This window comes from Merops nubicus, unplaced genomic scaffold (genome assembly GCF_000691845.1).
Source record: "Merops nubicus isolate BGI_N331 unplaced genomic scaffold, ASM69184v1 scaffold11254, whole genome shotgun sequence".
Classification (NCBI taxonomy): domain Eukaryota; kingdom Metazoa; phylum Chordata; class Aves; order Coraciiformes; family Meropidae; genus Merops; species Merops nubicus.
The window spans coordinates 37,972-56,199 of NW_008603631.1; the positions used below are offsets into that span (position 1 = coordinate 37,972).

Consider the following 18,228-nt stretch of genomic DNA (forward strand, 5'->3'; position numbering starts at 1 on the left):
TCACACACACTGATGCAAATCAGAGCTAACACCAGTGACTAAGGTGAACTGGCGTCAGTGGGAAACAAAATTAAGCAGGGTCTGTCCAGTGCCCATATAAGTAGTAAGCATACACTCACAGGGCCTCAAGCCAGCTATTCTGTAGTTCAATTTTTTAATAAAATAAAGTTTTACCTGCCTTTTTAAAAGACAAATGTTGAAATGAACCTTTGGTTGTGTATAATGCATTTGCCATATGACTAATGGTTTCTTTTAAAGCACTGAGCAGAGTATGCATGTGTGTGTCAGAGAGACAAAAAGGAGTCTTTGTGTATTGGCTGTGGTAACTGTTTAGGAATATAGTTCTTTTTTTCCAATTATCCTTGTAATACATCAGCAGTCTTGTCTCATTTCTCTCTGTTGAGGTTCATGTACAAATGTAGAGATTCATGCTCTCCGATTTTTCAGTTACAAAAGTATATACTACATCTTAAGCATTGATTTTCTTTCTTAAAGTGCCATGGACCAGAGAGAGAGAGATTTGTGAAAATGGCGGAGTTAAAAGTTAAACCATGGTCAGGCAAACAACTATGTAGCTATAGGGCTAATTTAGAGGCCCTAGACTGAAATGTTATTTTGTAAAATATAAAAAAGAATAAAGGAGAAACACTGAAAGGCCAGAACTCATGCTAATGCCTGCAGGAAAAGTTAATCCCAGAGTAAGGGCTGGAAAATTTGACCTAAAGCATATTAGCATGGCTTCATGGGTGGAGACACAGTATGGAAGTGGAGAATTAATTTCTTCCACAATAGCAAGATTTTGTAGTCTTGCAAAAGCACAGTGAAAAATAGGATAGGTGGTCTGAGGAGTATAAAGTCATTTGCACTTAGAATAAAGGAGTCTACAAGGGAAGTCCTAGCCCCTGTACATCTACAGTAAAAATCCTACAGAGTTTACTTGGTCTACATGGTAATCAAGGTTTTAAGCACCTTGTGCCCAGCTGAGGCAACCGTCTTCTGTGAATGACCTCCAAATCAGGCATTGTGTAAAGGTCAGACACATCATCTGTGTGCACGTGTGTGTTTAATGTGAAAGCAGCTTTTGTTTCCAGTCGCTGCTAGTGCCATAGGTTGTGGAGACTGGTTTTCATTAACATACTTAGACTTTTGTGATTTAACACTATTACATGATCTGAGTGCTGGAAAATTACTTGAGCAGGCCCAATACACAAATTCTTGGTGCCCTTTCCCAGGGCAGGAGTTGTTTCTTCCAGCAGCACAGCAGGAGGAAATCCTTACAGGTTTCAGAGGTTGTGAAAACCTGCATGGTTTAGCAACCTCTTCTTCATCCACAGAAAGGAAGGGTCTCCATTGCTTTCTTCCTCAGGGATAACACCACAGTTATACTGTAGCAGGACATCTTAAAATTATGCTCTTTTGTTTTGGAGGGAGACGTCTGTACATGCTGCTGTAAGGCTTCTGCTGTTCAACCATTATTTCATGTTGGCATTTTTATTTGAAGGCCTAACCATGGCCAAGAAAAGGAAACTTCTCTACTTTTCTTTTTGCGTTACATCTTCCAACTGGATTGTTTTCAAGCACAAAAGAATTGAACATGAACTTTGGGGAGGGAGGAAGAGGAGAAAACGGAATCAGCTAGAAGAGATGATGACTCCAGTGGGGTACTCTGCAGTTTTGTTCTCTGGGGACTGAAAAATACTTTCAACCAGTATGAGGTTGCAACAGTCCAAAAGAGGAGAGAAAAATCCATGTCTGGTCTAGACCGACCAGAAACTAAAAACAAGGGACACTTTGAATTCTGAGACTCTCACCACAACTGAAAACTGTGCTCAGGCCAAGTAACTGGAAAATCAGTTTCTTGGGTTAGAGAAATGCTTTCCTGAAGAATCAGAGGCAGCTTTCCATTTTAATTGAAAAAGAAATTATTATGTTTTGAAGCATTGATTCTAACACTTGAACAAAGTGATTCTAACACTTGAACAAAGGTCTGCAATCAGGGTTGTGAGGAGATCTGCATAGTTTCATATGGAGCTTAGTGAAATGCTACAGTAAACCAAATTTTTCTGTGACATTTTCTTGCCATTTGGCTGTGATAGTCTATCATTTGTCACAGAATGGAAAAATAAGATATATCTTCATAATGCACTAAAAAGAAGTCTGACTGCAAACACAAGTCAGGAAGAGGCATAGGGACTGGAGCTGAGTGGTGAAACCCTAGATCAGGAGATGGTTATGAGAAATACACCAGGAGAGCTGAGAGTCCTCTGATCAGCAGTAATTGAATGCAATAATTGTTGCGGAGAACTTTAGAAAGAAATGTTGAGTAAAAATTTCTTACAGGGCGCTTGTTTTAAGAGGGAAGTGTAGTAAATTTCAGGACAAATTTTTAAGTGGCAGTAGCACAGGCACAGCCTATGCTGTGGGCAGAATAAGTTTTCTGGACTTAATGACTCCTCTCAGTCAGCCAGGCTAGTGTTTGGTGCAATATGTATTTTCTTCATTGTGCTGGTACAAGGATAGTTAAAGCCTGAGAGGAGCACTCTAGGGATCTCGTTGTGATGCCTGGCAATGTCACCTTATGGGATGAGGGGTGAAGCTTTGCAGAGATATGTGGTGCACACAAGAGTTGAGATCAGAAAACCCTTCTTACATGTGGCAGAGATTTGAGAGTAGCAATTCATTTTGCAAGAAACAAGGAAATTTAGGGCTTTTTTTCTTAGTCCTGCACTTTTAAAATGTGTGTATTACTACTAGTCTACTTGCTGTGGAATATTTTAGGCTAAGTATGTTAAGTCCAAGGAAAAGTGCCTTGCAGTCTTCTGGATTAAAGTGATAAATGTATGAAACATTTTATTATTTTATGATTAGATTTTAAAACAATATTTTCTTCAAAAATATTCAGTCAATATACTTGAGTCTGGTAAAAGTATTATGACTCATACACCCTGTATTTTAACAATATGTGAGGACTCTCTTTTGCAAAAAAGCACCACAGCACTTCAAGATAACAAAAAAAACCCAGGAAGTTTAAAGGTGCTAGGCAGTCTGTTCTGGTAGGCCTGTGATTTATTCTTGGTCTTGCAAAGCTGCAGTCAAAGAATATGCAGACAGACCATTTTCTTCAGACAATTGAGAAACGTATAGGTGGAAAGTGAAGGAACAATGTCACATGCTTCTGTTCAAATCATTTTGGAACTGTGGCCATATGATAGTTTCAGACATTCATTCATCAAATTTTACTTTCTTTTCCCAATGTTCTCTTTTCAGCTGATGGCCATTAGAAAGCACAGCTTCTCTGTACTAGTTCATAAGTGTTGAGAATGTGCTGTATCAGGGATGGGGAAATCTAGAAGGATGACACAGAACTTTTTAATGTTCCTGCAGTGCATACTTAAAATATCCCTCTGAGTAGGGAGCAGCGATACCTTTTGTGTGCATGATTCTTGCATGCAAATATGCTTGCAAGCTCAGGCTCACATGGAATTCTCATATTAAATTTGTAGCCTGTTGCACAGAGCTTAGGCCAAATCTGTTCACCTCTGGTTTTTTTCAGTGTTCAGCACTGAGTAGTCTTCCCTGCTCTGGCTAACTGAAACACATGTTAGGAGGCAGCTGCCTATTGCCAAGAAGAGCCCACATGCAAGAATATTTCCATCTGGGATGACTAACGTGTGCCCAGTGTACGTCCAGTCTCACATCCCACTCTGCAAACAAAATCCACTGATGAATTAATTCTCTTCTTGCTTCAAAGGGCAGTCAGAAGATGAAAGTAAAAAACTGGACATATTTCAAAAAATTACATTATATGAAAAACAGGTCATTCAACCAGATTGCAGATCATAGATTTTCAAAAATGTGAAATGTCAAGCAGTTCTATTTGAAAAAGTATCTGCTCCTTTGCTTGTTGCATATTTTGCTAGTGTTGGAAAGAATGTTTTCAAAAAGGAAAGACAGTGTTTTAAGTCCTTCTTGGGATAATATCCCAGCGATATCCAACTTACAGGCTAGATGAGTGGACAGTGAGGTGGATTGAGAACTGGCAAAATGACAGGGTGCAGAGGGTTGTGAACAGTGACACAGAGTCCAGTTAGAGGCTGGTAGCTAGCAGCGTTCCCCAGGGGTCAGTACTGGGTCCAGTCCTGTTCAACATCTTCATCAGTGACCTGGGTGAAGGGACAGAATGCAAGTACCCTCAGCAAGTTTGCTGATGACACAAAACTGGGAGGAGTGGCTGATACGCCGTTCAGTGAGACCTGGACAGGCTGGAGAGCTGGGTGGAGGGGAGCGTAACGAAGTTCAACAGGGCCTTCACCTGGGGAGGAATAACCCCATGTACCAGTACAGGTTAGGGTCTGACCCGCTAGAAGGTAGCTCTGCAGAGAAGGACCTGGGAGTCCTGCTGGACAGCAAGTTAACCATAAGACAGCAGTGTGCCCCTGTGTACAAGAAGGCCAATGGTATCCTGGGGTTCATTAAGAAGAGTGTGGCCAGCAAGTTGAGGGAGGTTCTCCTCCCCCTCTACTCTGCCCTAGTGAGGCCACATGCAGAGTACTGTGTCCACTTCTGGGCTCCACAGTTCAGGGGAGACAGGGAACTACTGAGAGTGTCCAGTGGGGGGGCTATAAAGATGATGAGGGGACTGGAGCATCTCTGTGATGAGGAAAGGCTGGGAGGCCTGGGGTTGTTTGTCCTGGAAAAGACTGAGAGAGGATCTTATCAATGTTTATAAAGACCTAAATGGGTGTGTGCCAAAAGGATGGGGCCAGACTCTTATCAGTGGTGGCCTGTGATGGGACAAGGGGCAACAGCCACAAACTGGAACACAGGAAGTTCCACCTCAACATCAGGAAAAAATTCTTTACTGTGAGGGTGATGGAGCACTGGAACAGGCTGCCCAGAGAGGTTGTGAAGTCTCCTTCTCTGGAGATTTTCAAAGTCTGCCTGGATGAGATCTTGTGCAACCTGCTCTGGGTGAACCTGCTTTAGCAGAGGAGTTGGATTAGATGGTCTCTAGAGGTCCCTTCCAGCCCCTACCTTTCTGTGATTCTGTGTTTGATCAAAGCTTGTCAGCATAAAAACAAATAATCTATCCTTGCTCAGTTTGTAATTCTTCCATAACAGAAACAGCAAAATTAACTTGAACAGTTGTAAATATAAAAGCAATACAACAGTTTCTGGTATTTCATAGTTGCACATAGCAAGTCTGCTTCTTGTGAAGACACTGGATAATATTGAATGTCTCATACGCATGGCTGATCCTTCTCCTGCACCGAAGGAATGCCAATGCTGATATATACCCCCTATAATAACCCACTGGCTTTTCATATATTGGTGACTCAGGCAATAAAATATATAATTGTGATGCTAATTAAATTGCTATTTTTAAAATATGTCCTTAATAAAGGGATTATTTGTACCTAGCCAGAATTAAAAACAGAGCTGTCACTCTAATTCAATATAGCTGTCAGTACTAAAAACAATACACAGAAGCTCCAACTTAGCTAGTCTCAGAGGTGCAGGTCTGAGGAGGTTTAAATACTCCACCCAAGGAGAATGCACAACATGCTGCCTGTTCTTTAACTGGTGATACATATATTAGCAGACTAGAGGCCTGTAATTACATAAATCCTTAAAACCTGAGCTATTTAGTAAACTATTTGAGCAGTACAAGTGTTAACTGCCTAAAACTGGCAAAACTCAGACAACCAACAAAGAAAATCTTGACCCAAGCAAAACACTATTCATCTCAAGAATTAAAATCCAAAGCCAGTGTTGTGCAGTCCTCTCAGATCTAGTTATTGTATTCTAGTTTGTCCTGAATGTGCCTGGGATCTGGGTGGTGATCCATCCTTGTGGAGGCTGAGGCAAAGGCCAGGCACAGAGCAGGTTCATTGGACCTAGTAGTTGGGCAACATTCAAAAATTAGTAGCTTACACACAGATTAAATAAAACCAGGTTTGTGGGAAGAGGTCATACTTTTTTATTAGAGCAACTTCTGTAGTTGGGAAAAGCAGGCAAGCTTTTAGACAGACAAGACCAGTTCTGGTCTGGAACAGAAGCAGGAGTGCTCAAGCTAAGTACAAACTGAGAACAATTGCTCTGCTTTTACTTCATTGTGTTAAATGAAGCACTGTTAGGACTGATTGGCTACCTCCTAGAGCCTGGGCAGCCACCAAGCTCTGAGTTAAGAAGAAATGGTACTTGTCCCAGCTATGTCAGTCTATATTAATCCTGCATATGGCTCCACCAGCTTTCAGCAGACAAACATCTTTAACCTAAGCATTTAATGATCGTTTCCACTGAGGAATTGTTTATTTACAATAAAAGGCAGGGTGGCCTTACTGGGCAGGACTTCGCAATGTCACTCTGAAGCCAAGCCACTGTTCTTCACTCAGCTGTTGGTCTACTGAGTGGTCTACAGTGAGTGGGTCTATCCATCAGCTTCTGCATGGTAAATGGGCATAAAACTGGCCTTCTTGCAAAGTCCTTTGAGATTTGCAAAGGAGAAGTGTTACACAGGAGCTAGACACTTCTTCATTACTAGCTCTTTTTCATGTGGTTCCTTTAATAGACATTTGGTTTCTGATTTCAATCTTCCTAACAGGGTGTGACATTACTGGTGCTAGTAGCAACTCTCTGCTTCCAAATGTGACTAGAAGACTGATATTACTGTCATGTAAGCGGCTAAAAAGTTATTTCTTTAAACTTCCCAGTGTCAGATAAGCTCTTAAATAGGGAAAAGTTGCTGAATTGTGTTCAGCAACTACAGAAGTGTCTTCATCTCCCTGGACAATTACTGTAATGGCACATCCAATTTGAGTAGGCACGTGTGGAAACAAATAACCATATAGACGCTCACAGATTCTCCAACCGATGTATAATAAATGGTATCTTTTCCATATTTAAGTAAAACACGGGAAAATGAATGCTGAGGCTTTTCCCATTATTCTGTAACGTATGTGTATGTGCACAGTGAGACGTACAAATGCATAGCCATACTTCAGACACAGTAGCAAATGTATGTACTATGAACATGTGTGCATATGCACACATTGGCATTAAATAGTGCACAATATAAAAATATGGCAAATAAACATTCTGATTGCAAAGACAAGCAACATTGGCATTCCAGAATGCAGGTTTCCTGGGCATCCTTAATTAGCCTTTTTGAAAATGTATGATACAGTTTTAATTATGTTATAACACGTAGGGTTTTTTTTCCTTAACAGATTCTTGTTTCACCCAGTCAAAGGGGAAGCAATTTTTTAACCCTTCTGTTTTTTATCTTTTTCCATTTGGTGCTCTGGCCTCAGATCTTGTGTTAGTGCTCATGGCCCAAGTGTTACACTGAACACAGAAAAACATTAACCCCATTCCAAGCTCTTGTTTCTCTGTTGCTTCCACAACGGCAACATAGTGTGCCCCAAATCCTTATGAACACCTCTCTGCAACACATCTGTGCAGGGTGAGGATACTGTTACCTTCACAATATTCCTGCCATCATGCAAAAGCACTGAAGCACAGAGGGAGAAAGGACAAAAATGTTGGAAGGACAACTTCCAGTGAAAGCTGAGAGATGTGAGAGCTTTCACATGTGTAGCATTTCCCTAGTACTTTCTCCACTCAAAGTACAGGGCCAGTTGACTTCATCTCTCAGTATTTCTGCATTTCAGGCCCCAGGTGTCTCTTGCTGAGCACCCAGAAATTGAGGCCAAGCACTCAAGAGGGAGGAAATTCCAGAATGATGTCATCATGCCTACACACAGGGAGGGGGAAGGAGCTAATCATGCCCAGGCAATCCAAATTCTGGCATTTGCTAACATTTTAGCATTTGGCTCACAGCCCTATCATTCTTTTAGCTCAGTTTTTATGTGTATGTGTATACATTTCTCTGTAAATAAATAAGGACATCTGAACTGTGTCTAATCTGCTGAAAACTCTTGCACTGACTTCTCAGTAAAACTAATTCAGTGATGTGTATGCCCTTGGAAAAAGGCACGGCATGTGTTGTAATAGAATCATAGAATGGTTTGGGTTAGAAGGGACATTAAAGATCATCTAGCTCCCACTCACCTGCCATGGGCAGGGACACCTCCCACTAGACCAGGTTGCTCAAAGCCCCATCCAGCCTGGCCTTGAACAGTCCAGGGATGGGGCATCCACAACCTCTTTGGGCAACCTGTTCCAGTGTCTCACCACCCTCACAGTAATATAATAACCTTTACTTATTTTTCCTGCTGCAATTAAATCTAGAGAAATCTAGGGAAACTTGGTTTTGATTGTTCCCAGAAGAGGAAGGAAGGGAAGTGAAGAATATCTGCCTTAATAGGTGCTGAAGTATCAGTGCACCTCCCTGCTCTGGCTGTGCCTCAGCCAGTCATACTTACTCTGCTTTAGAGGCAGGAATGAGCTATAGGCAGGCACATTGACACCCAAAATCAGGAGGATAGAGGACTTCTAGAGGACAGGGGTAAATTTGCTTCACTTGAGTATGAACACCCGCTGCTAAGTCTCAAGTTTTCCATATTGTGCCTATCTATTACCAAATTACAAGTGAGACAATAAAAAGCATAGTATACTGCCTTAAAAATCCCAAGATTTTCAGTTAAATGTTGGTTTAGTTTTTGTTTGCTGCTTGCAAGCTTTCTCAAACCCTTCCCCTTCTCAGACTTCCTTGTACAAGCTGACAGGTTGGAAACAGGTTAAAAATGGAAGTTGAAATCTATATGTAAACAGCTGGCTCCAAGAGCTGGCGCTCTAGGGAGCGAAAACTTGTAGTGCAAGACTCACAAAACTCTTGTGGGAGTTGGCTTCATTAGGCATCTACCATAAGCATGCCTGCATGCACAGATCTGTACGCCGCTGCGATCCTATCTGTGCGTGCGTGTGTACCTGAGGTTAGCAAAGTATTCACTCCCTGCTCTGCCAGTCACTCCTCTCTCTTCTCACACTTCTCCTCTGCTCTTGGAAACAGGGAGTGCCCCTCTCTTTCATTCATCCCCATCTCCACTAGCGACGCAGACCAGTGACAGAAGGACCAGATTTTACCCCTCCTGTGTGTGTACAGCAGAAGACCTTTTCTCACTAACACTCTGCTGTCCACATCAAGAGGTTACCTGTCTTTCATCCAGTGGACATAGCAATGTGTTTACCCTGCTGAGCTGGAATGCCCTGGCTGGATCTCTAAAAGCTCTTCTCTGTATCTTTTCTGTAGATGGTACCTAGGGAAATGTAGTTGTCAAGTGTGGCATCGTACTTTTTCTCTACTCCAAGTTTCACGGTCTGAAAAATCCCTGACAAAGGGGTATCATTCATTAGCAGTGCTTTTAATTCTGGAAACACATCTCCATCCATGCCAGATTCATCCTGCTAGATTCATCCATGCTAGATTCATCATTCACATGGTTACCCCTCCTCCCTGAAGGCTGGGGAGCCAAGCTTTCCATTTCTCCTCACTGCAGTTGCTCAGTAGAGGGAGATTATGCTGGGATTTCCTCATTTTCCCAAGAGGGAAAAGCGGATCTGTTCATGCTGAGACACTTTCTTCCAGTATGTGGCTAAGCCATGCTCTCCAGCCAAGGCGTCAGCTAGCAACATGCACTCTGTGGGCTTCTGAGGGGAGAAGTCCTAGGGTAGGCAAAGTGGTGGGAATAGTATGTTGCTTATTATGTTATTGAAAACAAAATACAGCTGCGCATTAATGTTGGCTGAATGCAACCTGTCAGCACCAACATCTCCCCAAAAAGTCAGGACTGATTGCAGCCAGCCTTCACACAGGAGAAGGTGCCAGTAGCTGAGCAGTTGGAGAAGCATGACATGTTGTCCCCTGCCCACTTCCAGGCCATGTTAACACAGCAGTATTAGAGGAGAGAGTGAGCCTGGAGAAATGCCATGTCACGAGGAACCATGTGGTGACAGGCAAATTGCTCAGAAAGCCCTGGAGGAACTGCAGCCCTGGGGCCAGGACAACATGTGTTCTCTCATGTGATGGACTCACCCAGGGCACCAGTGCCGCTTCCTATGCCTTGATGGTGTGTCAAGCTCCAGAGGCACTCCAAAATAATTCCTCCATAGCCCATGGGTTTACTCCTAATTATTAATTACTTTAACTCACTCTTTCAGGACCAGCTCTATTTTCAGTCTTTGTAGTTCACCTAAATCTAGAAGGCTGGGCGTCCCTACCCTCTCAAGAGTGTGAGTGGGTTGGGTGCTGGCCCTGGGCACTGGAGAACGAATCATGTTGCTGTAGCTGGGAACAAGTAGTGAGGGTTAGGTAGGCTTTGAGCCATTTTGGTGCATTACTGTCTTTCCAGCTCTGCTTGTGTTATGTTTTGGTCAGGACAATCAGAACCCTCATAACTTCAGAGGAACGTCAAGGAATGAAGGGTTTGCCCTTTTGAATAAAATAAGAACATGTGAGTGTGGGGAGAGAAGGGAAAGGAGAGAGGCATTTGCATAGATCAAGAAAGGTCATTAAAACATCTGGCAGTAGTAACTGACATGTGTCAAATTTTAGTGTTCATTAAATTCATATTAATGCAAGAGTGGTTCCTAAGCTCCAAATGCCACTTTTGGTTGCTGTGTTCTTCCAGTTGATGGTGATGACTTTTCAGAACTGTACCATGCTTGTTTGCTTGCTAGTGGCATCTGACCTGAGGTCATATTTCTATTTAACCCCTTCCTGTAGGTCAAAAGACAAATTAATCTGGTGAGAATTGAATTGGAAATGAGGTGTCTGGATAGCAGGTGTCCCAGATGTGGAGTAGCTGCCAGGCTGAAACATGTTTGCATCTGTTCTTATGCCATCCAAGAAGTCATGTCTGAGGTCAGGGACATATTCAGCTGACATCTGAGATGGGAAGTTGCCACAGGGAGCAGAAGTGGCAGGTGCCCTGTGTTAGCAGATTATCTTGCAGTCTGGGGGGAAATGTCTGAGAGTGTCACTCTCAGTATAATACATGTCCATTTATTGTGCACTTTGCTTTATCAGTATTAGCAGTTTATAATTGTAAAGATACACAATTTCCATCCCTTTTAAAGAGAAGAATCTCACAAATCTTTTTCTTCATTTTTTTTTTAGAGGATGAAGATGATGAAGAGATGGTGGAGCCAAAAGCACAGGATGACTTGGAGACAGAAAATCAAGACCAGAAGCAGGAAGTGAAAGAAGGTACTTTAAAAAATTAAAAGGATTTTTTTACAGCTTTAAAGGACTGAATCCTGCAAGTAGTTATTCTCATAGGTAGTTTCTATTACTGAGAACACTGCAAAATTGAAACAGTTACCAGTTTTATTAATTCAAAACTGTAAGAGTATCATAAAAGCAGAAAATTGTATCCCACTGACCCAGCTGGTAGGTCTGAGAAGCTTGGGAAAGGCACAAGACTTTGGCTGTTCAGAAGATACAGGTCCTCATTATCTGGGAACGAAGTAGAGATACTTGGATACCAGGACTGGTGCTTACTCTGGCTCTAATAGCCTGATTACATAAAAGATTTAAAACATGAATGCCAGGCATTCCAGTGGCTCCATATAGTTGGTTGGTCTTCAGAGGTACTTCAAGCCCCTAACTGTCTGCCTGCTTGAGAGAGGTAAACTTAAACCTAGTGGTCAGGAGTCCTCCAGCAGAAAACCATTTCACTGGAAAATGCTGACTATCAAAATCAATATTTTTAATAGGAATTTCAGGTCAAAGCTGAAGCCAGACAAGACCAGCCCTTCTATCCATTTATCTGAATTGAGACACTCTCCAGGGTTACAAGAGACAAAAATTCAGGTTACTGCTTCTTTCTAGTGCAGACAAGAGGCACAAGTTGAAGTGGTACATGTCAGCACTGGGCATGGTAGATATGCTGGGTGTCTCCTGTTTGCTTTTCTTGGGCCCATTCTAGCTTTTTTAATTAGAAGAGGGATATGAAATTTGGTCTTCTTCATTTGTGAATTTACTAGATTATTTGCTATTCTGGTGTGTTTCCTTGAACAGTCAATGCACATCCCTGCATGGAGTGGTAGAAAAGAGCTGAGATATGAGCAGCACCTGTGTGAGAGGAAATGAGCTTCTTCTCTAGCATTTCATAGCCCTGTATTGCCAGGACTGCTCATTGTGCTGTTTATGCTCTTGAAAGCTAAACTATCTCTTGGTTTTACTTCCTCGGGTAGTGCCTAAGTCACTTTGTGCTATGAGGATCATTATCAGGATGATACTGTGACATTGGCTTTGTTTTTCACAAGATAATCTCACTATAGGAAAAATACGGAGTCATTTTACAGCGAAGTCCATGAAATGGTTAACTGTAAATATAGCAGTGGATGCCCCTTTCTCACCTAAGGGAGCCTGGCATGATTTACATCAGTGTTCAAAAAATCTGAATCTGGTGTATAGTGCTCACATTCGCTATCCTCACACACTGAAATGAGTTGCAGTACCAGCCATGCTGGTTTGATTATAAATTGATTTTTATTCCCTCTTAAGAGCATCATAGAAATCACCCATGCCATAAATCCTGCAGTGTCCATTGCTCATTAAATCCTTGTAGAAACATGGAGGGGGGAACTCACTCCTCCTGCTCCTCATCCTTCTATTTCTGTTCCATTGCCCCCAGTCACTGCTACCGTGGGTAGAGAGGAGCAGCAGAACCAGTGGTGACAGTAGGAACAGGAGTCACACAAGAGTCTGCAAAGGCAAAACTGAAGACATGAGCAAGAAACATGGAGACATATGAAAAATTACTTTTTCCTGAAAATTACCCTTGCTCCCAAACCTCACCAGACCTAACATAGTATCTCTTTTACTGATGACAACAGGAAGCCATAAAAACTGGTACCACTGCACCAAGTCCATAAGTACTGTCCTGAGTTGCTGAATTTCCCTCTAGTGCTCAGCTTGCAGCTGATCCCATGCCCATGGATTTCAACATAAAAGTAATGCTAGTGCTTATACCTGGAGAGAAAGCACACACTCCTGCATGAAGAGAAGAAGAAAAAATCTAAATACAGTACTGAAATGATTTATTTCACTTTTCCATGGGCTTTCAAGTTAGCCTTTTATGTACTTTGCTGACCAAGCACCACTGCCAACACTTTTATTTCTTTGCTGTGTTTTAATCTCAGGGTACTGTTCCCCTTCCCTGCCTAGCAGACCCCCCAGGAATACTAGATAAACTGGGCTAGTTTAGCACTAGTCTCAGACACACAAACTGCAGGCTGTAAAAGCAAGGCACAGCTTGTTTTAGCAGAACCGGCTTTGTGAGGTGCTAACACTTGACTGGGTTCAAGGAAGAAGAAAACATACTTATTGCCTGATAGAAAGTGAATATGACCTGCAGTACATGTTGTTGCAGATGGATAAAATAGTGGCATGCTGAAGACTGATGTTAAATGCTGTTAATCAAATGAAGTGGTTGTCCCCGAATGGCCAGGGAACAGAGTCACATTTTTTAAAATTTGGTGCCATTCTCTCCCTGTTGGCTTTCACCCTTTTGCCAACAAAATCCCATTTTCCTCTCTGTTGTAATCACCATTCTCATGTTCTGAGCAACATTCAGAGTTTGAAGCCACCGTTTGTGTTTCATGGAAGTGATTAAAACCATGTTACAAGGCAAACAGGAGTTTAGAAGAACATTTCCTGTCGGTGCTGCACTCTGTGTGCCTATTCAGAATTAATAGCTTTTCTGCAAATTAGCACATAATGGGTTAAAAGCATGTTTATGTTGGCATTAAGTACTCTGGCTTCTTTTTCTCTGCAAGGCAAGACAATATTTTGCAAACTTTTAAAAGAATCTCTAATAGATATTATAGTGGCGCCATTCACACTGCTATATAGTAGTTAAGGCTGTGTCAGCACTTCCATTATGAATCCTGTTTTTCAGGGATTTATAACCCAGCCATAAAAATTTGCTCTGGGCTGAAATTTGGTTTCAGCTCAGGGAGCACATTTTTTAACAGATTAAAAAAAAATCAGCGTGGCTTTTTTTGAGTTATAGGAGTGTAATAAAAAAAAAAAAAAGGGAGAGAAAAGTGCACAGACAGAAAGGCAGATAAATTTTTCATGAATATAATTCAAAAATAGGTCAGGATTAAAAATAGAATTTCGGTCCAGTCTGTTCAGTCTCCCTATCCCCAAGCTAAAAGGACAGGAGTGCTCTATTTTTAGAATTGTATTTTTAGAGGAAATGTGATGTGTTCTTTACTCTGTCGTTTATAGGTAGTCCAATTTAATTTGACAGACATTTATTGCATGCTTAATTTCCTCATCTCTCCCCTCAGAGTCGCTCTGCAGGGTTTGGTGGGGTTATTCAGTAGGCACGACTGTTGGCAGGGTCTGACTCTAGTTCTGGACCTGTCTCAGCATCACCAGAAGGCACACAATACACCTGTAATAGGGCACAAACCTCTTGCAGCACTTCGGTGCCATGGAGTTGCTAAGGGCAGAGGAGCAGCTTGAGCCCCCAGAAGTGTTCCTGGAGTGGAAGGTGAAGACCTGGCTTGTTGACCATTTAAAGCACATGAAGCCATGGGGCCCCCTGTGTTTCTTTCATGGGGCTGCCTGTTGTCACCCATGTCTCAAGTGCATAGTGTCTCCACTGTCCTTGGAAGAGCTGAGTGTGGGCTACCTGCTGGTGAACTGGGCTGGGCTCTGCCTGTTCCCAGTCTCTCCTGGCCACATAAACATAAACAAGCATCTGGTCCCAAACTGTGGCATGAAGTGAGTTGGGGCTTTCCACCACCAGAGAGCTCTGGAACTCCACCTAAGGCACCTCTTTGTGCCAGTAGAAACCACATGAACAGCTGGATGGGATGGGTCTTGGGAGTAGGCGTCAACCTGCGTTTAGCTGAAGCCATGGATATATCCACAGAAACTTGCATGAAAGGCTGTGATGAGCGAGGCTGGGATCTGCACCTTCAAAGTAGCTGCTGTGCCTCTCTCTCACCCTGGCCCTGTGCACAGGGCTCATGTGTCCCTGCAGGAGGCTGTGGTGGGGGAGTTGGTTTAGCTCTCGCCAGCTCAGGCGTCAGTATCGGAGAAGCATGCCAAGGTCACTGGCTTTGCCTCTGTGATCTCTTTGAGGTCTCTAATAGCCTGTAGCACCGTGGTTTCACTGCGCTCGGTGTGCTGACCCATCCTGACAGCCCAGCACAAACGTGCTCGAGGATGTTGCTCAATGTGGCCCCTGGAGAAGTAGTCAATGGCAACAGCCCTGCCTGGCACAGCTTCAGATTCAAGGCTTTAGGCCCTGCTACTCCAGAGCTGAAAAATCCCTAAATGCACCTTTAAATCTCCCTTTACATGTTCAGCAATTGTGCCATGGAGGGACTTGTGCTTTAAACCCAAAACAACCAGGGTATGACACACATCAAGCCTGACATAAAAGTGAGAAGCACAGGAAAAACAGGAGCATCACAGGCTATCAGCAGACAAGGACTAAAGTCGTGAGAATGGCAAAGTGCTAAAGGATGACAGTCCTTTAGCACTTTGCCATTCTCACGCTGCACATTTCTACTATCTTGGGTCATCAACACATCTACAGTTTACATGGGCTTAAGTACACACTGAAAGAAATAATACAGCTCTTAAAAGCGTTTTACTAATATCCTTCTGTCTCTTGTTATACCTCTGGTCTCATAACAGGGCTACATCCTGGTTTTATTTGCCCTTTCATTCAATTACTCTTTCTGTTCTTTTATTCCTTTTTTTTTTTTTTTTTTTTTTGCCTTTAAAAGGCTTCATTTCTTTTGTCGGGATTTTACAGTTGCTGAGGCTTCAGGAGAATATTTTTTATATTCTATTATGCTTACTAAATGTGGGTCTTTTTCTGTTTCGTTGTTTGTTTTGGTTTGTTTTTAAATAGCTTTTTGGCTTTCATGGAAGAAAACTCAAAAACTAGCATTTAAATACTTGTGAATTTGATCCTGCACTGTTATCACAACTATTTATATTCATTACAAACTTACTTCTACCAGAGAAGAACAAATCTGCAGCATTTTTCATCTTAGCATTTTTCATCATTCCTAAAGATACAAGGAAATGTTGTAATATCAGTTTATATTTTTGCTTTGTCCAGAGAAATTTGTGAACAAAGGATCTGAAGTGAAATATGGTATTTCTGAAGATCATGTTATATCACGTTAAGTAATAACACACTCCTCTTTTTCAGAAATAAGTGTTGAACGAATGTGTTGTTTTCATGTCACATTCTATTTTTTTTACATATTCCAGACGTTTTTGCTTACAATGTCTTTCATTAAAGATATACCTTGCATTTTCTTCCCCTGCAGTGTTTTAGTTTTAAATGTAAATACCTTTTTATTTTATACAGTATTACACATTAATATGAGTACAGGCCTTCTTTGATATATATATTGTTGCCCTCATAACCCTGGAGCCCCCTGGACAGCACTTTGCTTGTGGATACATGATTCCACTGCTCTTTCTGTGGGTCTGTGGGCAGATGGGATGCCCAGTGGCCCTGTTAGGCAGAATATGGTTGCTGCATCATGGGTCCTCCTACGGTGAGCAGTGTGGGACTACAGGTGGGTTCAGCTCCTCCAAGTGGGAAGCAGAGCACAGGCAGAATCACTCATTATTGGTACAGAAACAAGAGCGGAGTAAATCTTCCCTTGCAGGAGCTTTCATTGCACTCCAGGCAATAAGCACGTAACTTTTTGCACTGGTAAGCTAAGCCTCACAGTAGGCTTTGTTAGACATGGAAGGTTAGATGCAGTTTGTTTGGTTCTTACACCAGGGAGAAGAGATACTTAAAGGCAAATGCTGTATTCTTATAGGGAATTCCTGAAGATATTGTCATATCACACAGGTCTCTGTGACAAAACAAAAAATACTTTGAGCAGCTACTTATGTTTCTCAGAGTTTTTCTTGAAGAGAGACTGTGTCTCTTGAAAGCTGAGATCAAAGAAACTGTAAGCTCCCAGATAGGAAGAAAAATTGCAGAAAATTACATAGATTCTTTTTATTTTATTCAAGGTAATGGACACACAGGGGAAGGAACAAGGGGAAAATGGAAATGGCTCTGAAAGATAAATGGTTAGAAAATCTTCATATTGGAAAGAACAAGCCTATCTGTTTTGGGTTTCTTGCTTATACTTCATGTATTCGCAGTAGTTACAGCAATATTTTACACTGGAAAAAGTAATGATGTTAACATTCTTGTAAGAAGAGATTTCCTCAAATAAAACTTCAGAGGCAGCCGAATGAAAGAAAAAAAAGAAGGTTAAAATATGAAGCTTAATATCACCAGGGGGCATCTGGTGTGTCAGTCAGATGAATGAGGTAAGCTGATTTATGCCCTACAATCTTTAACCAAGGTGTTTCTGATGCAGAGGAGGGTTTAATAGACTGCTGGCCTCCCACAGATCATTGCTAACAGCAAGAGAGATTTTGCTGAGGTACAGCTGCAGTCATATGTGTCTCCATTGCTTGTGAACACTCCACAGCTCCCAAGCTGTTTACATTTTGCCTTTTCCCTTTTTATTGGTTTTTGCTTGTATTTTCTTTGCCAGTTATAGTCAGCAAATGGCTGAGTAATAAATTTATATTTCAAAGCTGTAGAGAGGATTTTATTTAGAAAATAATTTTTACCATTTGGAGCAGTTTAAAATGAGTTTTCCAGTTGCCTTTGCAGTTGTTTTCTCCCCTTTTATGCCATTTTGCTGCATTGTCATGCTTGTTGTCTTTGATTCTCGGAAAGCGATGCTTTAGTGGTGACAGTGGGGTATTGCCTCATTACAAGCTTCCTTGCCAGATGAGTTCCCTTTTAGTGCCAATTACTATTCAGCAGCGGATGCTGCAATAGGTCAGTGTGTACTTCTTGCTAGTCAATCTGTTTTTTTGCACATGCATTGCTTCTGTCTAAAGCACCTAGAGGCAAATTGTGCTCCTGCCTTGGTAATTGTTGCTCTGCTACTCAGGGGGATGTAGATACTCTCTGGATGTGTGGAGCTCCACAGGGACCAGATGGTAGCAGGCATAGGGCCAAGGCCATAGGAGATCATCAAAGGCTAAAGTTTTCTAACTTCTTAACTGCTTTGTCTCCTGAGGGCCAAATCGCTCCTCCACCTTTTGTGTTTTTCCTTCCCTCTATATTCAGCCTAGGTGTAGTACAGAGATTTTGCCTTTCAGAGCTAACACTTTGACCAGTTGAGGCAAACCTAACAGCTTCTCCCAACCATGAGGAGTCCTCTGAAAGCAAGTACACTGAAACCTGGGTGACT

At 42.0% G+C, this 18,228-nt stretch overlaps 1 protein-coding gene across 1 annotated transcript in view; it reads left to right on the forward strand.

The window, feature by feature from the left end:
- Nucleotides 1-4,330: 4,330 nt before the first annotated feature.
- Nucleotides 4,331-18,228, forward strand: part of LOC103771438 (cytoplasmic dynein 1 intermediate chain 1-like) — a gene marked incomplete at its 3' end in the record, with an annotated part of 55,485 nt that continues 41,587 nt past the window's right edge. The window contains exons 1-2 of the mRNA XM_008938736.1: nt 4,331-4,457; nt 11,081-11,170. Of these exons, the coding sequence (XP_008936984.1) occupies nt 4,331-4,457; nt 11,081-11,170 (217 nt within the window). The remainder of the gene's footprint in view (nt 4,458-11,080; nt 11,171-18,228) is intronic.